Source organism: Anastrepha ludens, chromosome 5 (genome assembly GCF_028408465.1).
Source record: "Anastrepha ludens isolate Willacy chromosome 5, idAnaLude1.1, whole genome shotgun sequence".
NCBI classification, from domain to species: Eukaryota; Metazoa; Arthropoda; class Insecta; order Diptera; family Tephritidae; genus Anastrepha; species Anastrepha ludens.
Window position 1 is genome coordinate 59,846,117 of NC_071501.1, and position 15,664 is coordinate 59,861,780.

A 15,664-nucleotide genomic window follows, 5' to 3' on the forward strand; every position below is an offset into this window, starting at 1 on the left:
CTCTAAGATTTTAAGAAAAAAGATACTTCAAACACTGCATGCACATAAATCGAAAGAATATACTAATATGTGAATTCGTGTGTATACTAAAAGTATTAAAAAAATAAAGGCGGAAACAAATAAAAATAACAATAATTAAGTGAGAGTCAAAATCGATGTCTATGGATTTGTACGCTTGAACACAAGAATGTAGATTGGATACACTTTTGTTAGTTAGTTCAGCTTAGTATATTTTCTATGGAATATTCTTTTAGGAGTTTGGATAGCGCTGCAATGCTTAACGCCAACGAAGATGGCTGTGTTGATTTTTTTCTCAAATCACCAAAGCAATTTCAGTCGTAAAAAAATCGTTGTCATAACCCCGACTGCGTCAGGAAATCAGCTGATTTTTTCAAAATCGCTGAAAGCCGGTTACCGCTCTGATGCTTGTCACACCTCTGCATCCTGTACATCGTACATCGCTAAACTATTGTTGCTTTCACATAAAAATTTTTCGCTGGTGAGCAATGGAGTTCGCGAGAGCTGCGCTCAGACTCGGCAACTTTTGTGTCGCAACTTGTAACTTTTGGTAGAGCGGGCGAAAGGGAAGGTAGAGGGGTACCTAGCAAGAATGATAGAGTAAGAGATTGCGCGCTCCGAATTCGCTGTGTCGTAAGAATCCATGAATAAACAAACAATAGGAAGAGGAATTACTTGTGTGCGGGGAAGGAGAGTAGGCGAAAGCAATAGAAACAACCAAACACATAAAATTATACGCCCACACACACTTTCTTACCACAGCGTCTTCGGCATAAAAACGCAAACAAACTGTATTTGGAGGCCTTATATTAACTTGTGATTTCACAATTTAGCACACGACACTTCATTTTCATTAGTTTGTTTAGTATAAATCTCACAAAGCCCAAGTTGCCGTGTGTGAACACAACTTGAGTTGGCGTGTCTAAATGTAGCCTTACGAGCAGAGAGCAACTATTGTTAGTATCCAAGTAATAGAGAATAGGTACTTAATTATATATTATAGAAACGTATTAAAAAATAAGTATGCCGTTTTTTAAACAAATATGTTCAATTCAAGTACATATTATGTAAAGTGTTAATAAACCAATTTGTAAATAAATAATTTAATTTGGGCGCACGGACTGTTTTGACGGTTCACTCTCATATGTATATATATATACATACAAACATGTACATACATAGATGCCTATATAAGTAGAATGAGAAAAAGATAAAGAAAACTATCAACTGGCAAATTAAGCTCTGAGTTTCTTAAACACTCCACTCATAAATACAAAACCTTAAACTCTAGTTTGTGGTGGGAACATCATATTAGGGTACTTGAATACTAACCCCACATGTATTTAAAGTTTGGTTTTACAAAATGAAAATACTAGCATTTTTTTACATAAAAAAGTAAGGATTCGTTACCTTTTTTGGGATCCTTGCCTCCTTTCATGCGCTTTCTTGCCAGCAAAGCTCTCATCATTGATTGAACCTTAATGACTTTTTTTACTTGAACTTCATACAGTCTACAAAAATAATTCTATATAAGCATATATAAAATGGTTAATGTGCTTTACCTGGCCAGAAATTCATCATTATAATAACGTAGAAATACTTTCATTTTTCCAATGGCCCACCCTTCCATTTTTAAACGTATCAGCAAAAGGCGGCAGTTTTCCTTAGTAATATCCACGGTTTCATCAAAATCGAAAGCTAAAAATTGGTAGCTGCGTAAACAAATAAACAATTTATTAAATATTGTTACATACATATTCATAAGGTCATAATAATCTGGTCAAAATTCTTAGCTAGAAAAGTTAGTGCGCTATTGTTTAGAACAGAAAGAAATCAGAAAATTCATAGTACATATACAGGTATCCCTTGTATAACGCGGTCTTATACAACGCGGTTTCGATATAACGCGATTTGGAAAAATTAGGTTTCAGTATAACGCGAAATTTAGGCTTATATAACGCGAAGGGAAAATACATAATTATAAAATCTGGTAACACTAATTTGCGTACTACATATAATATATATAATATGTAATGTATTTTTAATGTAAACCGGGAATTACCCTTTTTTGCCTTCACAACATGTGTGAGTATATCAGGCATTCTTACGGCATATATAAATATTTGTACTCTTCTTGCTCATTAATATTTATTATATTATCAGTACAGTGTGAAATTTTGTTATTGGTAATATTCTTTTTTATTTACAATGTACATATGTAAATTTTTGCAGCCATGAATAGTGAAATTTCAACTGCCGAAAAACCAACGCTGAAGCGAAAATTTATTACCTTGGATGACAAAATTAAGATTCTGGATAGATTAAGGAGTGGTGAAAAAGCATTATTAATAGCAAAATCTCTCAGTTTAAATGAATCCACAATACGCACCATTAAACAAAATGAAAATAAAATTAGAAATTCTGTTATGGCTGGGTCATCAATAAGCACAAAAAGAGTTGCATGTGGGCGTGATCTTTTAATCTTTCTCTCTGAAGCGCATACGAGAGGGTTTAAGTTTGGTTGAGAGAATGAAATCTTTCTTTACAACTAATGATCCTTCGCTGGAGAGATCCAGCAAAATAATAAGGGAAATAGATATTAATCTAGCACCTTATTACGAAATTGAAAAGGAGCTTAAAAAAACCACCCACCAAAAACTGATAACAGATTTTGCAATTATAAAACCAGTAGAAGAACCACAAGGTCCCACAACTAGTTTCTTATCCAATAGCGAAAACTATGTTGAAGAAATATCTTCTGATGAAGCTATTGCTCCCCCAAAACGCCCACGTGCAAAGATCTTTGAAGACAGTGAAATAGATTAATTACCATAAGAAGTTTGAAGAATAACAATCAAGTTTTTAATAAACCTTTAATTTGTTTTAGTTTGTTTTTAAATTTTTTAATGTGCACATAATTATTTAAATTTTGTTTTTTGAATTTTGAAATATGTATGTACATATGTATTATTATTCATATCTTGTGTTTTTAATTGTATAAGAAAGTCTGAACTTTAGTATTGAGTTGAAATATATGTGCATCTGTTATTTTGTATGTATTTGATTTAAAAAAAACCTATTGGAACATAACCCCCAAATTTATATGAAAACTATGTTTTAGATAACGCGGAATTACATAACGCGCAATTCTTCTGGAACGTAACTATCGCGTTATACGAGGGATACCTGTATTAGATTTTGTTTCTTCTGAAATATACAGTAGCATCCTATGGAGTTAATCCAGAAATACACAAACGTGAGAATAAAGGAGGGAATATTTGAACAAATACTTGGAGAATCTTAGAAAATTCTTAGAAGTCTATGAAAATCCCGATGGTAATCTCATAATCTCTAAGAATTTTTCTGAGATGTTTTTACTAAATATTTACATCAGTAATTTTTTTAATTTTGTGCTACCTCGAAGGTTAAATTTCTCATTTTATATGAGATTCTATGATAATGTCGTAAAAACCATATCTGAAATAAACGAGAGCTATTTTAAATATTACTAACTTAGAAATCTGCTTAATAACTTTTTAAGCAAAACTGTTAAAATACTGTTTTTCCTATGGGGAAAAAGAAATCCATTATTTTCTCTGTAGATGGCTGTAGTGATCGATATCTCGTAAATTACCGATCAAACACTTTAAAGTTTATGCTCGTAGTCAAGGTGACATTTTACACTAAATAAATTCTTTTGCTGTTTTTTTTTGTTCCATTCAGTTGTGAGTTACAGGGTGTTAACAATGGAAATCAACAAAGAGAAAATTTGTTATATTTCACAGTTTTTCTTCGATAAAGGGGAAAATGCAAGCCGGGCCGCTGAAATTGTGAATGGTGCTAATGGTGCCGATACGATACTGTAATAGTTAATTAATTTAATTTTGATGTTAAAGGAAATATCGATACAATCACAGAAATAATCGAAGTTGATCGGCATGTTAGTAGCCGCAGCATCGCCCGTTTTAAACCATTTGCGCAAAAATTTACGCAAAAATAATGAATTTCTTTTTCTCCAAACTAATATATGTATATGAACTGCGAGATGCTACAAACTTTATATTTCACTAGTGCAGGGGGAGTTGTAAGAGTAAGCTTTCAAGACATGACTGGAGTGCTGAGAGTGACGAAAAGACGAATCGAAATTGCCATTCTAGTGACACAAATGTACCGACAGTGGGTACTCACAAAGTTATTAATCTATATTCGTTCTGTCCGAGTCCGTTTTTTTGCAATATATTGCAATAACGAGTTCTTTCTGTGGATCTATGAGCGTATTCTACGTATTGAAGGATTTTCATGCCATTTTCAGCCACTGCATATGCGGTGTGACTCCGTTATGTTTTCAACAAACGCTCTCTCAAGCCTATTTTGCCCATTAATGAACCGAGGGTAATGAAAAAGGATATACTTCGCCGTTTCTTGTTCTTCGGGGCACTGCGGGTACTAAGGGTTGGTCTCTAGAAGAAGTCGTGTGCAGTAAGCAACTGCGTGATGTAGAAACCCATTTCGATAGAAATCCGAATGTTAGGAATCAGCTTGAAAGTCCACTAACCTTTTTCGGATTGCTCCCATCGCATGTGCCATTGTCATTGTTCGCAGTCTTTCTTCTTTGCTACTGTTATCAGAAGTAGTCTGCTCTTAGTTGACGTTGCTACTAAGCACTAACTACCGAACCATGCACAGGTATGTAGATATGTACTCGTACATATATAACACAACATATGTAGGTATAGCAAAATTCAACTCAGTGCAGAGTATTTAATAAAAAAACTGGTTTTATTGTTTCGCATAAGATTAGGTGACATTATGTGTATAGAAAGCATCGCGCTACTTATTGCCGAAATATAATATAATATGATATAATATAATTTTTTTTTGGTTTAGTTATATTGACACTCGGAATTGTTGCTTTATTTATCAACAAGATACATTATTCAATATATATTCATATTCTTGAGTACGCAATGCCCTTCCCTCTTTGATTACTATAAGATGTGATGGCACTGGCTAGAAAATGGGAGTAAATGCACAAATGAAACGACATTTTCAACGGCCGCTGCAGTATAATGTATGTTTATTTTATTTCAATGCCTGGCCTCTCTCACCACAATGACAAGTTTAAGACACCTTTAGTGTGTCATTGATGAGAACCGCCTGGGTCACATTCTGGCAATGCTTAATTTTTCCATATTTGTAAATGTTTAATGTAACTTTTTGTTATACCTTTTTGATTTATAAGTTTAGCAAAATAGTTTAAAAGTAGACTTTTAATGAATTTTAAAGTACTTCAGTTCAGTGAAACAAAAATGTTATCCCAGGACGTACAACTTTGGGCAACTGACTCAATGTGAAAACGACTTCTGAACTCAAATAGCCATTAGCTAATAGCCATTATATAACTCCTCAAGACCAAATAACGAAGAAATAATAAACAAACCAAATTTGTATGGCGCCCAAATCCTCTCAACCTAAGCTTTAAATACAAAGGTGGACTTTTGCACCTATTCTAAGAGACAGTTGTCTCGTTAGTGACAATCATGAGAATATCGAAACCAATAATTGCTTCAACCTTATTTCAAAAGTAATCAAATCTCAACATGCATTAGCAGTAATATCCTGGTATTAGCGATTCATTGTTGTGTAAGTGAAGCAAAAATTTGGTAAGTTCCCACGGTGCGCAGTGTCCGTGAGAGCATGCCTTTGAAGTTCTCGACCAGGAATGTTCAGCAGTTTAATTTTGCTTATGAGATCTCTTATCCTCTCCATAGCAAAATGATTAGTCCAAAGATCAAGCTTCTCAAATTAAAGTCAGTTTTGAATAATGATGGTATTCTTTACTTAAATGGATGTTTGAAGGAGCGTTTCTGGCAGGGCTCCAAAGGTTCTTTAGACAACGAGAATATAGCTCGGACATCTACAAAGGCTTTGCAACTTTTGTAGGTGCCACTGTGGAACTAAAATCATATCATTGCACACAACCCCTTTGGTTGATTACGATCAACGTTTTGACCGCAAGCTATCGACATTCTGAATATGGTTTCAAGACACGGAGCCAAGACAGTGAGTTCAACTACTAGTCCAACAGGAAAATCAATAGCCCCAGAAAGGTAGCTGTTTTTATTGGGCTTTGGACTCCAAATGCCATTTGCTGTAAAATAAGTTACTATTTAACTTCAACTTTTAAATATGGAGGGTGTCTTGTGTATGTTGAATTAAAACAAAAATTAAGACCTGCTCTAAATAGACCAAGAGGTCCTGAGCATAGTATCATAGATTCACAATCTCTTCTCCTTTTTTGTACCTCTACCAAAGAAGGAATGCGTGAGCGAGTAAGCGGCAAAGAAAGAATCCGGCGAGGAGCCGCTATATATGATGGGAGAGAGAGAAGTGAGTTTATCAGCATGGTAGAAGTGCAGATATATATGAATATGCTCATGAGAGACCTAGTGAGTGAGATTGATAGGCAGCATCAGTCTAGCAAAGCCACCCACTGTGCGCACCAATAAAAGTAAACAAACAGAAATAGCTGAGAATGATACCAACAGGCACTCAAAGAGAGCCCGTGCAGCTTCTGGTAGTGGGCGAGAGGTGCACCAAAAGTTAAGAAATGTCCGTTTGGAATTGCCAAAAGTACCAATAGACACGAAACCCAATCAGCAGCAACCATGTCTCAACCAATTAAAATGTGGGGTGGAGGCTGATATAAGAAAACAAAGCGCGGTGACTACACTCATTAATACGCTTATAGGTGAGAAAGCCGCCCAATCACGAGAAGGTTCGACAAAAGACGATAAGCGTAAGCCCGAAATCAAACAGAGAAAATCAAAAAATCAGACACGTATTGAGGAAAGTTGGTGAACTCCCGTACGCGGGAAATTTTAAAAAAGATAAAATCGCTAGCTTAGTCAATGCATAATGGGCATCCGAAATAAGGCAAGGGACGAACTCTTATTTGAAAAAGCTGATCAGGCCACCGATAAACTTAAGGCAGCAGCGGAAGTTGTCCTCGGCGATAGCGTTTTGGTCTGCTCCCTAACTCAAGAAACTGCCATCGAAATAAAAGACATTGATGAGGTTACTTCCAAAAAAGAAGTATTAGAGTCTTATGGAAAAGTCACGCTATCTGCAATTCGCTCAATGCGCAAAGCATATGGAGGCACGCAGCATGCACAATTTGTCTCCCGTCAGCGTCCGTTATAAAGGTGTTAAGCTTGACCAAAATTCGAATGGGCTGGGTTTACTGCCGGTTAATCGAAAAATAGTTGTAACAAGGTGCTAAAAATGCCACGATTTTGGTCATGTGGCAAGAAATTGTCAAAGCGACAAGCTTTAGATGTAGTAGGCAAGGCCACCAGGCCAAATGTTGTACAAAGGCGCCGAGGTGCGCATTATGTCTTAAGCAAGGGAAGAGCGCCCCAACCAAGTTTCAGGCGACCGAATGTGCTCCGTATTTTAGAGGGCAAAAGCTAAACACATGGTGACAATCCAGCACAAAATATGAAGTTCTTGCAACTAAATTTTAAGCACTGCGAAGTAGCACAAAACCTGCTTATTGATGCTGCAATACTAAGTGAACAGTATGATAAAAAATGCTAAATCAAGTTACGAAAATGGTCATCTGGTCACGCTGATCCCCAATTGGGCTAGTGTGACGACATGAAACTCAGCTGATATTGTCAAATTTGCTGATAGCAAAGTAACGGGACCACGGTAGGCGCCATCTCATTATTCTATCCATCGTGGGTAAACTCTAACTGTTGTTGCGTCAAATACAATTAAAATTCGCTTGGACGTCAAAAATTTGTATGGCAACATATTCCTTAGTTGATTCTAAATAAAATACCTACTTACACTAACCGCCCGAAATTTTTAGCTTGCGAGCTACAGAATCAATTAAATCAATCTAGCATGACTATTTTTCTGTAGAAGGAATAATTTTTTGTCGTAGATCTTATTTTTGAAACATTACCCATTCAAAAAAAAAAATCCTACGCATTTTGGTGTTCTAATGTATTTATATATATAAGTATATGTATTTAATATATAGAAGTGATGGATTTTTATTGTTCTTTCCTCACATGAAATACGCAATATTCTTTCTCTGTGTACAAACCGTCTAAGGAACTCTTGGAATGTGATCCGACACGAGTAGCCGCGTTGCCTTCCGATGACTGTATCCAACACACCAAGAGCCTTCATTTGTTGTTGTACCATGTCAGCGTGGAATGCTCGTGGTTTGTATTCTAAGTCTGCTCTTATGCATCGAACAAAATGCACACCAAGATTGATATTGCCTGTCAAAGTCTTTAATAAATTTAAACACGTGAATCGAAAATTTGCTGCTAAAGTTCGTAAGTTGTTCACTTGCGAAATACACCCGGCTGATAAAGTATTTAGTGGCTGCAAATTAATGCGTTAATACGTTATGGAAATATGCATATGTTTATTAGTTTAACTAGTCGCTTACATATGATTTTCTCTGTGAGTCTTCCGGCTTGTGCTGCACGCTTTCAAATGGCATTGTTAAGTTACCTGCTTTCGTGAGTTGGTTAGTAAACATCATCATGATATTTTCATCCATCGATGAGCGAAAGGATTCTATCATTTCCGGCGGCACAAAGTCACGATTGATATCTGTGAAGGCGCGCGTATCATATATGATGCGCCCTGTATAATGAGCAACGGAAATTTCGGTAGCTGTATGTTTTTTAACAAATTGGCTGTGCTTTTCCACAACGCGATCTATAAAAATATATGTATGTATACCCGATGTTTCTAGTAAGGTAATTCAAAATTCTCATGTTATACAAATATTTATGTTATACACTTACCCATAATAAGGTCTTGGTCTTGACTGGTGCGAGAAGCATCATCAATAATGTAAAATAGTCCATCTGGTTTTGTCAGTAAATTATCAAGTGCTACTTTATTATCGTAGAAATTCAAATTGTCAGTGGGTATATCATCCGCTTCCTGGACATAAGAAATAATGTCTAAATGTTTGTAAGCTTTATAAAGATTATTAGTCTATTAAAGGAAAACAATCACTATGATATGAGCTGAATTAGTTTCTGCAGTGAGCAACTAATCAGATTCGTTGCAAAAGAACGAAAAAGAAATCGGCTTGCCAAACCTTAAACAATATTTAGTTTGTGATGATTTGCAGTGCATGCTACTGGTGTTGATACATTCTTACGCACGTTGTACATTCGGAGGCGTAATATACCATTTTTATCATAACAAGTAAGTAAGAAAGTGCTAAATTCGGTTTGGACCCAACTCTATATCCCTGCGCACATTTTAGTAATGTTGGTTGCCTGTTGTTTGCCAAATCAACTTGCAGGATTCAAACCCCCCCAGACGAAGTTTTAAAAATTTTTTTTGACATGAATCGATATGAAAAGAAAACATTGGCATTTCTGAAAAAGCCTGTTTGACTTCAAGATAAACATTTTTATCCTTGACTTCCGTTGTGTTGTAATCTGTTGTACAGAGAAAACAAATTAAAAAAAAAAATAAATAATTGGCGCGTACACTTCTGTAGGTGTTTGGCCGAGCTCCCCCTCCTATTTGTGGTGTGCGTCTTGATGTTGTTCCACAAATGGAGGGACCTACAGCTTCAAGCCGACTCCGAACGGCAGATATTTTTATGAGGAGCTTTTTCGTGGCAGAAATACACTCGGAGGTTTGCCATTGCCTGCCGAGGGGCGACCGCTATTAGAAAAATGTTTTTCTTAATTTTGGTGTTTCACCGAGACTCGAACCTACGTTCTTTCTGAGAATTCCGAATGGTTAGAAAAATGTTTTTATTAATTTTGCTTTCACCGAGATTCGAACCAACGACCTCTCTGTGAATTCCGAATGGTAATCACGCACCAATCCATTCGGCTACGGCGGCCGCGGCCGAGAGAAAACAAATTATATACGAATAAAACATGAAAACATTGATGAGTTATTATACAGCATATTATAATAAATTAATTTCAATGATTGAAATTCAATCTTTTTTTGATTATTATTTAACCTTATCACTAATCAATGATTCATCATATCCAAAACTGTGACTTAAGCGTGTACTATGTCATAAATTTATAAACACAAGCAAAGTTATATCAGACTGCAACAAAAGTTGGAACCCCACGCCGTGGAAAACCTCCTCATAAAAAATACCGTAGATCCCTCCATTTGTAGAACAACATCAAGACGCACGCCACTAATAGGAGGAGGAGTTCGGCCAAACACCCAAAAAGGGTATACGCGACCATTATATATCTTGCGCTCCGAACTACAATAAGGTTCTCCAGGTAGCTGTCGTAGTGCTGAGTAGTTGAATCATAAAAACCTTTGAATAATAGTTCTAATTTTTTAGCAGTACTGTGGAAGCTGGTGCTGGAGTTTGTTAAGCCTTCTCTGGACATTTCATCCACCCACGGGAACGTATGCTAATTGGAAATATTTTCCGTCAATCCCGACTTTCTTATAATGAAGCTTGCATTATATTCTATCGCTATTCTAATGCTAACTTATTGCGAAACGTGAATTCCATTATAATCCCCTCATTATCAGAAAGTTTGTTAATGATGTGTCACTTGTTAAAAAGCCTACCTTTCGCGCGCATTACCAAAAAAAGAGCTCTATTATATCTTAATTAAAGGGTATTTCTGGATACATTCCATTTCATAGCGGTTTTGCACGTACACATACAAACCCCTGCACACGTTCTTGCTCGTAAGCACACCATTTTAAACATATTTTTCTGCAAACTTTACTTCTCTTTCACTTTTACTCCAAATTTCTTGTTAAGTGAGCCGATTTGTCAAGAGGGAATGAGCAAGTTGCTCCCTGAGGAAAACTTTTTGAAGTGAAACTTTTTAGGCGTCGATGGACGAGCGTGAATGGAGAGAAAAATTTCAAGGCCATGCCACGTTTTGGGCATTTTCGTTCCGCGAGAGAGAAAAAAGATATAACGTAGAGGAAACGGAGGGAGCTATACCTTATATATATCTTAGATATACTTTAGGCTATTTTTCCTGAGTTTTTCCTGTGGTTGCTAATTTTTAGTGAGAAATAACACTGCCTATTTTTTAGCGCTTGTTTGTTGGTACAAACTTGTGGGAAATATATTTTTGGTGCCTACTTTTTGGCGTTATACTTCCTTGGTGCCTACTGTTTGGGGCGTTTTTTGGTCCCAATTTTTTTGAGGTTTTTGTTTTGGCGCTTATTTCCGTTTCCTGGCTAGTGCTTGTGCGCACTATAAAGTGCTATCCATTCCGGCGTCGGATTTATTGGTATTGTCTTGCGGTAATTTGTGCCGTTGCTGCGGTCCTGGAATCGCTGCGTTTGTGCGGGTGATAAACGCTCGGAGTAGTGCGCGTTGTTGCCAGGGTTTGTGTCCGGCGTTTACCTACACCGGTCGACCCTTCTCCGTTTTTTGTAAATTTTGTCTATTTGTGTTCTCTGCAAATTTGGTGAATTTATTTAGATTCTTTCTCTCTCTCTTTTTCTCTCTCATTCTTTCTCGGGTCTCTCCCTCTTTCTTTGCCTGCCTTGAAAGTTTCACTTCTGTTGTGCGTACTACGCTACACGCACTTGTTTTTATTGAATCACGTTTTGTATATCTTTATTATTTAAAGAACTCAAATATACATGATCCACTAAATTATTAAATTGCGGTACTGTCTTAAATCATTATATAATTATTTTTATACTACTTTTTTATTTTATTTTTTTATATTTTCATAATTTTTATACGAAAAAATATATATTTTCACATAAGAAAAATGTATTTTACTTTTCGGTTTTAAGATAAAAGTATAACTCTTATTATGTTTTAAACTTAACTTATTATAATTACTGAATATAAATATTTGTTTTGCGGAAAATCTATAAGCCTGATGGATTTAGTAATGAAGAACGTGAACTCGATTAATGCGATCTACTTACCATTTCAAGCATTTCATTCACGAAAATACGTTGATTGTAATGGTACTGCATTTGCTCATTAAAAGTATTTATCATCAGTTGTTCTAGACCATTTCTATGGAAGCATTCGAATCCGTACATATCGTGAATTACAACAGCGTTGGTGTCGCCACTAATTATAGACAGGATATAAATAAGGATCAATAATTTTGGTATGAAGTCATTAACTTTATAACTAATAACTTATGTTTGCTGAATACTGAATCGCAGCATTTGCGTCTGTTTAGGTAATAAGGAAAAATTTATCTTCAACAGCTTTCACGGTATTCACATAAAAGGTTTATAGCGGAATGCTTTTTTTTTAAACGGTAAAAGTCACACTACACTGGCTTCGACAAGTGTGTGAGGTAATATCAGGCCTTAATTTTGCACAAAAATCGTTATTTTTTCTTACACAACTAACATAGAGGGAGAAACTGGGCATGGCAAATATGTTTACGGATGGTTCAAAAATGGACGGAAGAGTTCATGGCGCAGTATTCTGCGACGAGCTCACATTAAGCTCAGCCTAACAGGCCACTTTAATGTTTTTTTGTTGTTGCGGAGTTAGCCGCAATCAACGAAGAAGTTGATTGCTTGCTGACTTGTGCAATTAATATCAGGAAGTCAAGCAGCAATTAGGACCCTGGTCTTGTTTCTTGTGGTATATTCTTCTAATACTGCGAAATTAGACTGATTTGCGTGCCTGGTCACAAGAGCTAGCTAAGCACTCTCTAAACGTCAACTCAGCGAGCTGTGGGTTGATGCACAAAGGTGCAATGTCGCGGGATCCTCCTGGCCACGGGTAGGTCGAAGACATTCAAGGAAACTTCTAAGGTTAACAAAGCCGCTGCTCTAGAACTTTGTGGGTGTCCTTAGCGAATAAGGTCCATTAAGAATTCATACGGTGAAACTTGGCATTGTTTTGAGTCCTTTCTGCGGCAGCTCCTTTTTAACGGTCATTCTCTTTTTTATCGGAAGGAGGTTTAAATCAAAATGTCAGAAACATCTCAGAGGTGCCGTGATACCCATGGTATGTGGGGGACGCTCCCACTAATACTAGAACAATCCTCCACCTCGGCTAATTCTACCCTGGCACCACAAAAGTATAACATCTGGGTAGAGCCGCGTTTATGTCCGAAAACCCGACAGGTACCTGTGCCCAGGTTCCTCTTCTGCAGGCATATGAAGGCTATACATCGTCGATAGTCCCAATTACTCCCACTGTGTTTATAGCTGGTTCCAAAGTAAAGGAGACCTCGGAAAACTTGCAGTAGTGTTATATTAACTCACTACCTTCTTGTCTTCTGTGCGATACTGTATTGAGTGTTTTACTCGAAAGTCTGTGCTTGTTGTCGGTTCTTCAGAAACTGTCCGCCTTCTCTATTGCTGCATAGAGTCGATACATTTCACCTGCTAAGAAGTCCTGGGATATTTTTCTAGCTATTACGCAGATTGCATCATCAGACACCTTTTAATATAATTATACGAGGTGTGTTCAAAATGTATCGCGAATTTTGAATTCTCGCAGGTTACGTCTATTCGAATTTCGATTTTTTTGTGGCGATATGTTGGTACTCATATCTTTCACTCATGCCGACGAGTTCGGCTATTTTGAATGTTCAGTTAATTGTTGACAGCTCCTTTGCTTGCACGTGTTTCGGCTCGTCTTCGATTTTTATCTATTCAAAAAGATGGATCAAAGAACCTGTATCAAATTTTGTGTGAAAAACGAAATTAAGTGTTTGGATGCATTCCGAATGTTGACGGTGTCATACGAAGAAGCTATTTTGGACGAAAACAACGTTTATCGGTGGTACAAAATGTTTTCAGAAGGCCGAGAAGATGTGAACGACGAAAAGCGTGCCGGACGCCCGAGCACTTCAACAACAGACTAAACAATTGATGAAGTGAAGAAAATGGTATTGGCCAATCATCGAATAACCGTTAGAGAAGTTGCTGAGAACCCAGAAATATAGATTGATTCGTGCCATTCGATTTTTCTCAATGATTTGAGCATGAGACTGGTGGCTGCAAAATTCGTACCAAGACTGCTCAATTTCGACCAAAAGCAGCATCGCATTAACATTGTTAATGAGATGTTGGACTCTGTCCGCGACCACCCAAATTTGTTCCAGAGGGTCATAACTGTTGACGAATCGTGGGTTTATGGTTATGACGTGGAAACCAACGCTCAATCATCTCAATGGAAGCTGCTTCACGAACCAAGACCGAAAAAAGTGCGCCAAGTTCGGTAGAATATAAAAATTTTGCTTACCGTTTTCTTCGATTGCAGGGGCGTTGTGCATCATGAGTTCTTGCCACAGGGTAAAACGGTTAAAAAGGAATATTACCTGCAAGTTATGCGCAATTTGCGCGAAGCAATCCGCCAGAAACGTCCGGATTTGTGGAAGAACAAAAATTGGCCCCTGTTCAATCGTTGCTTGTGTGCGATTTTTTGCCAAAAACAACACATTAATGATGCCGCAGTCACCGTATTCCCCAGATCTGGCCCCCTGTGTTTTTCTTGTATCCGAAATTGAAGAGTATTGGAAAAAACGTTGGCACAAGTGCATAATATCTCATGGGGATTACTTTGAAGGTGGCAAAATATATATTAATGAATAAATAAATTATTTTTGAAAACGCACAACATTCGCCATACTTTTTGAAGACACCTCGTATGTAGCTGCCCATTTACCAAGTTCGATCGAACATTTTATAAAGATTTACTTTGACATTTATTTATTGTAATTATGAATGCAAGGCGACAGAACTGTCACGGCAGAGTGGGGCGGTATCTCCATCCATCCGCAAGGTGGGGTTCTCTCACCATTCCTCTGGGTTGTTGTTCTAAATGATCTGTTGGAGGAGCTGGTGAAGGGAGGCTGCAGGGTAATTGCCTACGCGGATGACGTGGCACTAATTGTTAGAGGAAAATTTTTGGATACTCTGTACAACCTGATGCAGGGATATCTGAATGCAGTTGTTAGATGGGCAACGGATTGTGGCCTGTCGGTGAATCCTCTTAAGACGGAGCTCGTCCTATTTACGAGGAAATATAAAATACCCAGAGCTCAACTTCCCTCACTAGGGGGCGCTCCTCTGATGCTTTCTGACAAGGTGAAGTACCTTGGTATTATTCTTGACAGCAAGCTTACATGGAAGCCCAATATTGAGGAAAGGGTGAGGAAGGCAACAATCGCCTTGTATGGGTGCAAGGGCGCAATTGGCAAAAGATGGGGCCTCTCGCCTCGAGTTGTTTTCTGGCTGTATAATACCATTGTAAAGCCTATCTTGTTATATGGAGTCATAGTCTGGTGGAACTCACTAGAGAAGACGACATTGGTGAAGAAGCTGGAAAGAGTTCAGAGGTCGGCACTCATTGGAATCAGTGGGGCGCTTCGAACGACTCCTACTCTGGCGCTCAACGCAATGTTAAATGTGGTACCCGTAGATATCGCAGGCAGAACTGCCGCTACACGTACCGCAATCAGACTGAGGGGCTGGAGCTATAAGCTCAATCTCCCTTATGGGCACTCAAGCATCCTTAGAAACTTTGAGTTCATCCCTCTGCCAACAGACCAGTGTATACCCTCATTTAGTCCAAACGGAACATTCACCACTCACATCCCGTCAAGGGAAGAGTGGGCGGGGGGCTACACTTGGGGGCAGGGCCTGG

The 15,664-nt window shown here is 37.6% G+C and overlaps 1 protein-coding gene across 5 annotated transcripts in view; it reads right to left on the bottom strand.

The window, feature by feature from the left end:
* LOC128864935 (neither inactivation nor afterpotential protein C) overlaps positions 1–15,664 on the bottom strand; it is a 52,741-nt gene that overhangs the window by 13,363 nt on the left and 23,714 nt on the right. For all 5 annotated transcript variants that reach the window (XM_054104713.1, XM_054104716.1, XM_054104715.1 and 2 more), the window contains exons 9-14: positions 11,965–12,115; positions 8,853–8,994; positions 8,489–8,763; positions 8,135–8,421; positions 1,581–1,730; positions 1,429–1,529 (exon numbers count right to left, since the gene is read on the bottom strand). In XM_054104713.1, coding sequence (XP_053960688.1) covers positions 1,429–1,529; positions 1,581–1,730; positions 8,135–8,421; positions 8,489–8,763; positions 8,853–8,994; positions 11,965–12,115 — 1,106 coding nt within the window. The remainder of the gene's footprint in view (positions 1–1,428; positions 1,530–1,580; positions 1,731–8,134; positions 8,422–8,488; positions 8,764–8,852; positions 8,995–11,964; positions 12,116–15,664) is intronic.